The sequence below is a fragment of the Numenius arquata genome, chromosome 24 (assembly GCF_964106895.1).
Source record: "Numenius arquata chromosome 24, bNumArq3.hap1.1, whole genome shotgun sequence".
Classification (NCBI taxonomy): domain Eukaryota; kingdom Metazoa; phylum Chordata; class Aves; order Charadriiformes; family Scolopacidae; genus Numenius; species Numenius arquata.
In genome coordinates, this window is record NC_133599.1 from 4528990 (window position 1) to 4540148 (window position 11159).

Genomic DNA, 11159 nt, shown 5'->3' on the forward strand with positions numbered 1-11159 from the left:
CAGGAACCAGTGTCGCTGCTTGAAAATCTCCAGACTAAGGGCTGTTGGCTTTTTTTGTCTAAGGAACATTGGCTTAGGGATTTGAATTGGGAATTTGTAGGATGACAGCTGTGAGAGCAGCCCTCAGGGTGATGGTCATAGGCCTCTCCTCAGCCTTTACTGTGGATATGACAGAACGTGGTTCTGATCTGTGGGATGGCTTTCTGCACAGATTCCGACTCCCATGCAGTCTTGTATATAAAGCCAGGCTTTTCCGTATGGTGGGTGACCTTGGCGAGCTCTGGCAGAGCTGCCAATCGGTAACGCTTCTCCTGTGAAGGCTTGGGGGCAAGGGGAATCCTTTGCAGAGTTGCCAGAGCTGTCACAGCAGTTAATCTCTTCTCCACTTTGTTTTTTTTTTTCCCAGGATGACAGCCCCCGGGTATACCCTACCTCCCCTGGCCCTGTTCCTATCACCTTGGCAGTAGATCACGTCATTGTGAAGCGCAGAGATGATGGAGTGTTCTATATAACAGGTCAGCAGCACTGGGAAACTGCTTTTATTCTCCCCTGGCACCCCCCAGGCTGCCCTGGAGGCAAAATGCTCTGCTGTGCCTGGTGCTGGAGGAGTTTTGAACTGAAATGTGATGGTTCCCGCTGGGAAGGATGGGCTCTGGTGTGTGAGCAGCCCCTGCTTCTGACCCAGTTCCTCTGGCTGGCTGCTCTGCTGTGTTAATCTCTGGATGCCTGCATTCCTGCCTTCCTAGTTCTTGCTGCTTTTGTTGTTTTGTTTGGACAGCAAATTTGATACCTCAGGCAGAACAGGTTAATACCTAAAACAATGAACTGGCAGCTTGAATTCATGCCCGATGTTTCTTTGAGCTCACACAGTCAGGACAGATTTACTGCTTCTTCCCTTGCTTTAGTTTCTCCATTTTAAAATGGGAATGAGATTTTTTTCCCCTCTGTTTAAAAGGAGGGGAAAACCAAACCAAACCAAAAAGCAAAAAAAAAAAAAAAGAAAGCTAAAGTTTCTCTTTTTGTCCTGAGAACCCTGTTGTGTAAATGTCCACACCTGGATGTTTTCTATGCCTCTTTACAGCTCCGCAAGGGGAGGGCTCACCGAAACAGGAAAAACCTGTGTCAGTTCTCCAGGAGCAGAAGGCCCCAGTGGCGGGTGTCTCGGCAGCCCTGGCAGCGGGAACACGTGGACTGCAGGTGAGTCACTGCTGCTGTTGCTGTCTGGGCAGCGAGAGAGCTGGCAATAGCCTGGAAAATTAAGCCTTTTGTCTTCCTGTGTTTGCAGTTACTGGTAGGTGTGGTGTGTTGCAGATAGGGAGTGCACACAAAAGCCGCCTGTGCCTCCTTTCACAGGCATTCCGAGACGTAAGGATACCTTGCCCAGCATAAACTCTCTTGTTCCCTTTCAGAAATCTGGCGTTTTTCTTAATTGGCTCCATCTTCCCACTGTGTCCAGCTCCTTGTTAGACAAACAGGAATCGGGAGGATCCCACAAAGAAAGAGATGTTTTGTCTTAGAGTAGAGTAAGTCTTACAGCCAGGGAGTTTCATGTTGCCTGAAGTTTCTGCTGTTCAGTTTGAACTTCCTCTTCATTTTGATCCATACATCGGAATGCCAGATAACTGGTTTATTTTTAAATATGCAGTGTTCTCTACTTATACTTCCTGTTTAATGCCAGATCTACTCGGTCAGTTGATCACTTGCTATGGCAAAATACATATGAAGGGAGCAATGTGGCTGACTAGACACAGACCTGGCCTGGGACTCTGGATACTGTTCATTAGTTGGTGACATATCACTTGGTTTCTCACCTGTCTCTCTTCCATTTAGCACCGAGACTTCCTCCTCTTCCCGTTCGTAGCATCTTGTGAAACAGGGCCCTGACCAGAACTGGAGCACATAAGCATCACAGTAGCTTAGCTTCACTTTATTTTCTGATGTTATTGAACTTAATAGGAACAAATGCAAAGGCTAAATTCTTGAGTAAAAATCTGAGAGCCTGAGGAAAAACTCCTGTGCCATGAAACTGCCGTGGGATTTCACTGGCAGTGTCTGAGGACAGAATTAACTTTGTTCCTGGAGACGAGCAAGAGGAATGCCAGGCATCTGCTTGCTCCAGCTATCGCCTTAATTTTAACAAATCTTTAGAGGTGTGTCGGGACCCCTTATAAAAGAAGAATGCAGAGCAGAGCCAATTTTTTTTTTCCTGCTTTTTTATGTAGTTGTTTTCAGCCAGAATCAGCTAGCTGCTCTGCACGACAAAACCTTGGGCACCACGAGTCATTTCCTGTGCTTAGAAAGGTGAAGGGAAGTTTTAGGAGAAAACAGTTGTTAGAAAGCTGTCACTGGCAGCCTGAGCTGACTCTGATGGCAGGTAGGGAAGTCACCAGACACCAGTTGGCAAGTGTTTCTGTGACTTGAACTGGGTCACGTTGTCAGTGAGCTTTGTGTGGTTGTGTCACATGCTGTAATTCAGCTCAAAAGCTCCTGCTTTGGTTTTTCTCTTTGAGCAGATCGGGGTAGTAACTCCTGGGTTGGTTGTTCTCTGTTTGTCTCTTGTAGTTAAAGGAAGTGCCAGAGTTGCAAAGGGAGCTTCAGACCATGAAAATAGCCCTTGCGGAAGCCAACATGGACAAGGCTCGCCTTCTGCAGGAAATTAGGAAATACAATCCCCTCTTCCAGCTCTGACGGAGAAGGTGCGGGCTGCAGCTGCTCAGGAGGAGTGGAGACCACCACCAGCACTAAGGCGGCTAGTTTCATTATATTGCTGCTCAACGGGTCACCCTCCTGGAGACTGATCCCCTCGGAGAAAGGAAACCAACGGTGATTGCAAAAATGAACTTGAAAGAGGGAGAAAGAAAGGAAGGAAGGAAGGCCTGGCTGAGCATCAGGGAAGGAACGAGGAGGAGTTATCTGTTTGCAGCCACTTTTCTCTGCCCTGGCAGTACGGCGCTGCCCCTGCCACTGAGCCAGGGCAGTGGTCAGCCTACAAACAAAAAAGTTAGGTTTTGGGGGGATGCCCCATGTCCTTTCACCCATGAGTGGTGGTGACAGTGGGCTTTCAGCCTTCAGCTTTCATGGTAACACCTAGAGATAGTCCCTTCTGGGGTTTCTGCTTCTTCCAGCCTTCCTCGTTGTGTTCTTCCCCAATCATGCATGTCAAAGAACGCAGCGAGGAGTGTAGTTGCTTTACCACATCAAGGAGTGACAGAGAGTGGGCATGGCAGAAAGCATCGCTCGGAGCTCTGATGTGAAAACCTGAGTCAGTGGGTGCGTGGGGGATGCAGAAGGGATTTCCCTCTGTGGAGGAACGGGGCTACAGCTCATTATTCCCTCAAGAGCAGGGTCAGAATAGTAAAGAAATTCCTTCAGCTTCTTTTTTCACCAGTGATTTGTTGTGTCAAGACAGAATCGGTAGTAAATTAGACTTAGTCTGGTTCATTCTCGCTTCATCCCACAATCTCTAGCTTTATTGATGTAGAAACACAAAGGAATTAATTTATTTTATTACAAAGCACTGATTAAGCTTTCTTTAATTTTACTGTCGAAGAACAGGGATGAAGGAAGTCGATTAAGTCACGGAATGAGGTGACCTGTGGGTTTTCTTTGGGATGCACACTGTCCTGAAACCATTGTATCCCAGAGTTTCACCAATTGGGAGAGCAGTTCTGGCTGCACAAGGGAATCGCTGTCTGTGTTCCTGCACGCTCGTCTGTTTTTATTAGCACTGAGCTCTCACCTGGTCTTAAATGTCTTTTAATGGGGATATTGGTGTGTGGGTCAGGTGCTGACCAGGCGCCCGTGGGTGGAGGCTGACACTACGGATTGCTCACTCTGGGCTGGAGATGTGGAGCAGCGGTTGGGTTGAGCGAGGTTTGTATTCTTGCCTCTTCTGGAGCTGCTTCCCTGAAGAGGAAGAAGTCTCTCTGGTTGGTGATTGACTTAATTTACAAAGAAATAGCCTCTATAAGTGTGGAGGGGAAAAAAAAGAAGGGAGAAGCTGTTCCAGAGGACAACTTGCTCCGTGTTTGGATACAGAAGGGTGTGACTTCCAGCCCCCTCTGTTAGGGATGAAGACCCGTTCCCTCCCCTGTTACACGCGGCGGCTTTCCTGTGTGCCGAGTTTGCTGGAGTTTGTCTGGTTTCAAACTTTGATTTGGATTTTTCCAGATGCCTTTTGTGTTTTGTGTAAATGTACCACTTCTGATGCACAGGCTTTTTAGTGCATGTAAGACAGGTAGCAGTGGCCACACACTAAGTGCTAGGGAAAGTGACAGATTATACGTGATTCTCCTTTATTAATTGGATAATAATTTGTCTGTACTGGTTAGGTAACCCTTATTGTGTGTTTTAGCTGAACACACTTCCCAAAACTTGAACGCATTTTTCTATTTTTTTCTATGTAAGCATTACTCCACTGAAATTAGTGTAGCTAAATTACTACAAGAGATTAATCATGTTCACTATGCAAGGAGCAGCCTCTGATTTACAAGCCATGATGAGCTGAGGCCTGGAAACTGCGCGAAAGCGAGCAAATAACTTGGGAGTTGTTTTTCCTACTGTGCTCTTGGATACTCGTCTCTTTGCCCAGCTCTGGAGCTGTTGAACGCTTCCCCTTAGCGGGCACTCCCGAGATCATCTGAGCTCTTCTTTAGCTCCAGGGGAAACGGGGACGTATTTGCAGCGCTGGGCTGGACGCGAAGACTCTGCTGTCTGTGGTTTGCAGAGAGCCAAGAGCGAATTCCTTGTGGTTGGTAGCTTTCACTTTGAAAAACAGAGGGTATGTCAGAGAGGGACGGTGATTAAAACAACTGTCACTCTTAAGATCATCTTGCAATTCCGCGTTTGACTCCATTAGACTGAAGGTAGCTTCAAATAATGTTTGTTGGAATTAGTCTGGGTGTGCCGGGGTTGAGCAGACAGCTTGGGGCAGGCTGTGCTGCCCGAGTCCGGTATTTCTGCCAAGATCTGACTGACCAGTGCCTACAACCAGATGTGACAGCGGCAGCGAGAGCCTGACCTTCCTTCTAGAACCTCTGGAAGCAGGGCAGCCACAAAGGAAACTAAAAGGAGGGGTGCTCCTTTGGCAGCAGCACGGGAGCTGAGCTGCGGGAGGCTTCACCTCAGTTACCTGGGCCGGCTCCGACGTTGGGGTGCTGTGGCTCAGCACCCGCTTACGTGGGCCGGCTCCGACGTTGGGGTGCTGTGGCTTCTGCCCGTTGCTTTTCCCCCGCAGCGAGAGAGGCTCCCTCCTCCTTGTTCCTGTCAAACAGCCGGGCTCTTTCCTCTGGAGCACCTTCTGTGACCCGGCCTTTGCCGGGATAGATCCGCGGTGCTGCCTGTGATGGAAAATGTTACCGGAGCAGCCTGTCAGGCCTGCTCTCGAGAGGAAAATGCACTTTAACTTTTTAAGCGTCAGCGGGCATTTCCTTCACCAATACTGCCTCCTGCATAGAATAACCCAGAAGTAAAAGCGGGGATTCCGAAATGTGAGTTATCTTCCGTAGTAACCGAGACTTTTGCTGTTGAGCGGTTCTCGTAGCAACAGAGGAAGGAGGTGACGAAGCATCCGTGTATCTAGACTTGCTGTGAAACAAACCCCTATGCGAAGAGCTCACTGTAAGTACCATTAACAACTGCACAAAGCCCACAAATTCGAACTTTTAAGTCAAACCTACCTGCTTCTGCGCTTGCTCCCTCTTCCGGTGTTGAAGCAAGAAATAGAAGAATGCTTGCCTTAGGTGGAATGCAATGGTATTCTTACTTTTTTAATTCACTGATTGCTTGAAAATGGGAGGTTGGTTTCTTCTCTTTCGCGTTGTCATGATTTTTTTTTTTGTTTGAGTTAGGTGTCCAGCTTCGGAAATGAGTAGGGTGCGAAGGGTTTTCTCGGAGGTGGTGCCTGTTTGTTGTGTCCCACAGCTCCTGCCTGCTCCCTCCCGCGAGGGCAGACGCAGCGGAGCTGGGACCAGGCTGGTTACAGCGAATTTCTTGCTCCAGCAACTCACGTCAACTGGTTTTGCTTAAGAATGAAAGGACTTCCATTGTTTTGTTTTCAAATACCAGTAAAAAGTACTGTAAAACAAAATCCATGTCCTCTCTACGAGGCGTATGTGTGGGAGGGCAAAAACTCCGCTGTCTCCACTAACGATGATTAGCAAAGTTTACTTTGTAGAACCTTTTATTTAAGGGCTCTTTCCGTGTTATGACGAGAGCCAACTTTAGTCCTTTGTGTAACTACACCGCAGTTACCCCGGGAAGAGCGCGTGGCCTCAGCATCTCTTATATTTCAGGCGTGTTCCCGGGGGCCTCCTGTACCCCCAGGTGGGTGATGTGCAAGTCTCAACTTGAACTCGAGTTTTGGGCAGTATTGGAACTTGGTTGCAGTATCTTTCCACTCATGCATTTATTGGTTCTATGAACCATGAAAAGAAATTAAACTTGTTAACCTCCTTACCGGCTCTTTGGTGGTTTTTTCTTTTCCTCCCTCCCTTTTCCCTCCCCCTTCATCCCTCCTGTTTTCTAGACAGCTGCATGAAGAGGCTCGGGGAGGAACAGCCGGGTGATCCCTGGAGAAGCAGGAGCTTCCCACCTGTGTTCCCTCCGCATGCCTATGGGACAACACCCGCCCGGGGCAAAGTGAAGCTTCAGGAACATGTCGGGGTTGGTTGAGACAGATCATCACATTGCACTCCCCCTCCCTTGACTCACACAGACACCATTACACAATTACCATTTCCCAGCGAGACTAAGAATACAATAACAAGTTTAATGTACAAAAAAAAAAAAAGACAAGACACTTCCATCCGTAGACACCCCTCCGTCTGCGCCAGCAGAAAGAATCACCTGGTGGGTGAATGCAGCGGAGATTTTTCATGTTCCTGTCCCTGCTCCGATGAAGTAGAGGAACCCAAAGCTCCAGGTCAGGGATTTGGCTCTTACCGGTTTCTGCATAGTGCTCGGGTGACAAGCCGGGCTCCTGCTGTCACTGCAGTCTGTACACAACGCTCCTGAAAGAGCTTCGGTCTCGTAGCTCTGCTGTACCTGTTACGAGGTTCACAACCAGAAGCTCGTTTTAACTTCTCTCTTCTCTTGCTCCTCTTGGGCCAGTTCAGTGGAAGATGATCTTTTTGTATTTGGAGTTGGGGATCTGGCCTCGGGACTTGAGCCTCCTGACGGCCTCTCGCATGTGCTTGGGCTGCAGGGGGGGCAGCTCCCCCCACTTCTCACACACATCCAGAGCTAAACAACAAAATCCAGAGAGTTCGCGTGAGCCGGACAGCTGAGCTTAGCCACTCTCCTGCTCTTTGAGCTTTAATTTTAAAGGCAACAATTAACGTTTTTGCTTAGCGTTTACAGCTCACATTTTGTTAGCGCACAAGAGTGAACCTGCTTTGTGTGTTTCTCTTCATCTGAAAGAAAAAGTCAGTCCTAGGGGCATCAATAAATTGAATAAACTGCTTTTTAAACCAGTCCAGGTACTGCCGAACGTGCTGGTTTGAGTCATGCAAGTACTTAGTGACCTAAGTCTGAAGCCACCTCTGCGCTGGGTGGTGTGTTTTGGGCTTGTTGTGTCCAGCACGGCCAGGAAGGTACAACCCGCAGTGGACTGAGGGGCCAGTTTCTTCTCTGTCATTTACTGTAAGCGGAGCACTGTGTCCAGCTCCGGAGTCCTCAACACAGGAAGGACATGGACCTGTTGGAACGGGTCCAGCGGAGGGCCACGAAGATGATCAGAGGGCTGGAGCACCTCTGCTATGAAGACAGACTGAAAGAGCTGGGGGGGGTTCAGCCTGGAGAAGAGAAGGCTCCGGGGAGACCTTAGAGCAGCCTTCCAGTACCTGAGGGGGGGGGGGCTCCAGGAGAGATGGGGAGGGATTCTTTGTCAGGAAGTGTTGCAACAGGACGAGGGGTAATGGTTTTAAATTGAGAGGGGGAGATTGAGCTGAGATGTGGGGAAGAAATTCTTTGCTGTGAGGGTGGTGAGAGCCTGGCCCAGGTTGCCCAGAGAAGCTGTGGCTGCCCCATCCCTGGAGGGGTTCAAGGCCAGGTTGGAGGGGGCTTGGAGCAACCTGGTGTGGTGGGAGGTGTCCCTGCCCAGGGCAGGGGGTGGCACTGGGGGGGCTTAAAGGTGCCTTCCAACCCCAACCATTCTGTGATTCTATCCAAACCTCTTGCCAAGGACATGAAGCAATTAACGACATGAAGCAATTGATGACAGCACTGAAGCTGCTTATCCAAAGGGCCTCAGGCACACGGCGGGGCACAGACAGCAGCACTGAAGCTGCATCGCCCCAGGAAGAGCCGTCCTGGCACGTAAAGGTCCCATTTTGTGGGACAAGTCTCTACAAACTGGTCGGCATCAGAGCTGGCACCAGCTCCTCCTCCAGCCCCGGCGGAGCAGGGACACGGCTGGGTCAGGCTCCCTCCCGCTGTCCCAAGATCTCGGCTCATCCCCTAAAGGAAGAATCTTAGGGTTTAAGAGGCTTAAATAACTCATTTCCCTCTGGGCTGAATTTGTCCGTGGCAGTATTAAGAGAAGATCTTTACTCTCCCGTTGCAGCCTGCTCACAGGCCAACTTACAAAGCAAGAACTTCTCAGTGATCCTCCTTAGAGAGGATAAACCAGGAGGTCAGTGGTCACCAGGCTCTGCTGACTCAGGAGCAGCGATACCGATGGGATCAGAGGGGACCCGGGGCAGCTCCATGCCTCCCCCTCCCTCAGCTCTGCTCTTCACGTGTGTCTCTGCGGCTGCGGGACGGTTGAGGGCCCCACGGGACAGCGGGACTGGGAACCACAGAGGGACCAGCCTTGTTCCATGTCCTGCAAGCAATGGATTTACCCCATCTTCTTAACTTTTTACTCAACGATAACATTTGTCACTCACCTTCCTCCACCACCTCCCCAACGAAGACCTTGGAAATGCCAGACATGGCGATGACCACGTTCTGGGAGACGGAGGTGCCGGTGATGGACTGGATCAGCTGGACAGGCGGAGAAAGAACACGTTAACTCCCGTTTAGCAGTTTGAGCCCGTCAAATACCAACCAAGGGCTACTCAAATGAGCAGGAACCGAGCTTCAGAATTAGGTCCTACAGCTTTGGGCACATGCTGGCTGCCAAGATTTTAGCCTACCCTCATTCAGACCCCGTACCAGCAATTGCTTTCTCCCGTTGCCTCACGCCCCCCCAGGACCACCGTTATTTATGATGAGCTCCTGTTTAAACTGCATAAGCGGCACAAGGGCACTGAGCTAAGCCGTGATGGGATAAGGCCATCCGAGGACAACGGTCTCGGCCACAGGGGATCACAGCAAACCCCAGAGCCAGTTCATGTCACACAAAGCCTAGACACAACCTCAGCCGGGCTGGTGAAACGCTGTCGAAGTCGTACCCGTTTAATAGCAGCTTTGGGGAACGCAGAGCGGCGATACATCTCGTAACGGTTCAACTGTTCCTCGGAAAAGGAAGAGACCAGTATTCTGGAGAGGAGAGAATTGACCGTTTACAGCAAAAATAAAAATCTGCAGCTCTTTAGGCTCCTGTAACAGTCCTGCAAAGCCCTTCTGCCACCCCACCACTGCGGCACAGAGCAGAGGTGGAAGTGAAAGGCGATAAAGGTTCATAATGCAAAATGGCTGGGCCCATTGGGGAGGGATCTGGGATGGAACTAGAGACATCATCAACTGATTGAACAATTACCATCTCCAGCACCAAACCCTGACAGACTTCGAGCTCTCCCAAGCACCGGCCTCCCCAGACACTGCCCGCCCCAGCACTCACTGCATCTTCTGGATCTCGTCCTCATCCACTTTCTGCTTCTTTTCCTTCCTCTCCTTCAGCTCCAGCTTCACCTTCTTGGCGGCGGATGGCTGCAGGCTGGGGTCCTCCCCGTCCACCGCCTCCCCCTCCGCGCTCCTCACCTGGGCGAGAGCACAGCGTTCGGTACAGCCGCCCCGCGGCCCGGTCCGACCCCGCTGCTCCCTCACGGCCGCCCCGCGGCCCGGTCCGGCCCCGCTCCTCCCTCACGGCCGCCCCACTGACCGGACCGGCCCGGCCCCGCTCCTCCCTCACGGCCGCCCCACTGACCGGACCGGACCGGCCTCGCTCCCCCCTCACGGCCGCCCCACTGACCGGCCCGGCCTCGCTCCTCCCTCACGGCCGCGCCACTGACCGGCGCGGCCCGGCCCGGCCTCACCTCCCCGTCGGGCGCCTCCGCCTTGGCCTCGCCGCCCCCGCCAGCCTCTCCCGCCTCGCCCTCGCTCGCCCCCTCCGCGGCCGCCGGCTCCTCCTCCTCCGCCGCCGCTCCATCCCCCGAGGGGGACGAGGCGGTGGGCGGTGGGTCCCGGTCGGCGACCCCGAGCTCCTCCCGGCCCGCTTCGCCGGGGTCCGCCATGGCCTCGCCCCGCCGCGGCGCCTCCTGATGACGTCACGCTACGGCTGCCGCGCGGGGTCGCTCCGTTCCGGCGGCGGGGCGGGGCCTGTCGCCAGGGCAACGGGGCGGCGGGTGAGGCGGGGGGGCACTGGGTGGGGGACTGGGAGAACTGGGGGTTCTGGTGTGGGAAAACTGGGGTACTGGGGTGGGGGAACCGGGGTGGGGGACACTGAGAGAACTGGGGAACTGGGGTGGGGCAACTGGGAGCACTGGGGGGAACTGGGGTGGAGGAACTGGTGTGGGGGAACTGGGAGCACTGGGGCAAATGGGGAAACTGAGGGGGGGGAACTGGGGACACTGGGGGAACTGGGGAACTGGCTGGGGGGAACTGGTGGGGGGGAACTGGGGGCACTGGGGCAAATGGGGAAACTGAGGGGGGGGAACTGGGGACACTGGGGGAACTGGGGAACTGGGGGGCGGAACTGGGGACACTGGGGGAACTGGGGAAACTGGGGGGGGGAACTGGGGGCACTGGGGAACTGGGGCAGGGGAACTGGGCTGGGGAACTGGGGACACTGGGGGAACTGGGGAAACTGGGGGGGGGGGAACTGGGGGCACTGGGGAACTGGGGCAGGGGAACTGGGCTGGGGTTTACAGGGGGGGCACTGGGGGAACTGGAGGGGGGGAACTGGGGTAGGAAGGGCTGGAGCAACTGGGGTGGAGGAACTGGGGTGGGAAGGGGTGGGGGCACTGGGGGAACTGGGGTGGGAAGGGCTGGTACGG

At 52.7% G+C, this 11159-nt stretch overlaps 2 protein-coding genes across 2 annotated transcripts in view; one reads left to right on the plus strand and one right to left on the minus strand.

Annotated features, from left to right (window-relative positions):
* BLTP3A (bridge-like lipid transfer protein family member 3A) overlaps window positions 1-6449 on the plus strand; it is a 35953-nt gene extending 29504 nt beyond the window's left edge. The window contains exons 20-22 of the mRNA XM_074163534.1: window positions 407-515; window positions 1082-1197; window positions 2563-6449. Of these exons, the coding sequence (XP_074019635.1) occupies window positions 407-515; window positions 1082-1197; window positions 2563-2688 (351 nt within the window). The 3' untranslated portion in view covers window positions 2689-6449. The remainder of the gene's footprint in view (window positions 1-406; window positions 516-1081; window positions 1198-2562) is intronic.
* A 282-nt stretch (window positions 6450-6731) lies between these two features.
* TAF11 (TATA-box binding protein associated factor 11) lies at window positions 6732-10397 on the minus strand. The gene is made up of 5 exons (XM_074163458.1): window positions 10200-10397; window positions 9785-9924; window positions 9396-9483; window positions 8889-8985; window positions 6732-7242 (listed from the first exon to the last, which is right to left on the minus strand). The coding sequence occupies exons 1-5, from the start codon at window positions 10395-10397 to the stop codon at window positions 7112-7114; spliced, it is 654 nt and encodes a 217-aa protein (XP_074019559.1). The 3' UTR covers window positions 6732-7111.
* Between the last annotated feature and the right edge of the window lie 762 nt (window positions 10398-11159).